Source organism: Sphaeroforma arctica (assembly GCF_001186125.1).
Source record: "Sphaeroforma arctica JP610 unplaced genomic scaffold supercont1.9548, whole genome shotgun sequence".
In the NCBI taxonomy this organism is placed as follows: domain Eukaryota; class Ichthyosporea; order Ichthyophonida; genus Sphaeroforma; species Sphaeroforma arctica.
The window spans coordinates 118-1,059 of NW_014031010.1; the positions used below are offsets into that span (position 1 = coordinate 118).

A 942-nucleotide genomic window follows, 5' to 3' on the forward strand; every position below is an offset into this window, starting at 1 on the left:
AGGGCTTGCAGACATATGTACATGCATACGAATACGTTAGACATGTAAAATGCATAGAAGAGTGCCATATCTCGTATAGTGCATATGAGATTATATGAGATTCTGTGTCATAACGATGTTATATGCGCACGCTACCCGATATAGTCGAGTTAAGATATTCCTATGGCGGTATGGTGCATATGTATCTTTTTTGTTGTTGATCCTCCTTAATTGTCCACTACCAGGGAGACCAGAATGAGATCATCAGATTGCAACAGTCACTGGTGAGTGCTCAATTGGACGTGTCCGAGGCCAGGCAGAGAGAATTGGGCTATAGAGAGATTTCCGCTGGTATGACGTACACACATGTGTGTGTGTGTTTGCCCCGCTTTCTATTTCTAGGCGTGTGTGCGTGTGTCGAAGAATAGGCATGCGTTTGCAATGAGTACTTACATGTACATGTACTTGTGTCTACGTATATGTGTACACTCTTTCTGAGCCATGAGTATTCAGGAGTCTTCAATTTCAAAAAAAAATCCCTGTTTAGAATTGCGAATAATATATATACTACCCATGAGCGTGCAATTTTGGCCCCAAGTATCTATATGAGCTGTTTCTGATTGTGCGTGCGAACACTTGTCACCATACCTTAAAGACCTACAAGTGGAACTGGAGCGTAAGAATCAGGATCTCATCCGCACGAAGACAACACTGCTAACAACATTGGAGAAGATTAGAGAAGCCGAACGACAAGCAGAGAAACTGCGCAGGAAAACTGTCCTCATGAGGGGCGGCAGTTTGGATATGGAAGTATGTTTGTTCTGTATTTATAAACAATATTGCAAATATATATAGTGTTATTATATATATATATTTATGTATATTTGTATATAAATATATATATATATATATATATATATATATATATATATATATATATATACTACTACACACACACACACA

At 38.3% G+C, this 942-nt stretch overlaps 1 protein-coding gene across 1 annotated transcript; it reads left to right on the forward strand.

Annotated features, from left to right (window-relative positions):
- Positions 1 to 634: 634 nt before the first annotated feature.
- Positions 635 to 789, forward strand: SARC_17027 (hypothetical protein; the record flags this gene model as incomplete). Its single annotated transcript, XM_014288876.1, has 1 exon — positions 635 to 789. A coding segment is annotated over one exon (155 nt), but the record flags the coding sequence as incomplete, so codon positions are not given.
- Positions 790 to 942: the final 153 nt, after the last annotated feature.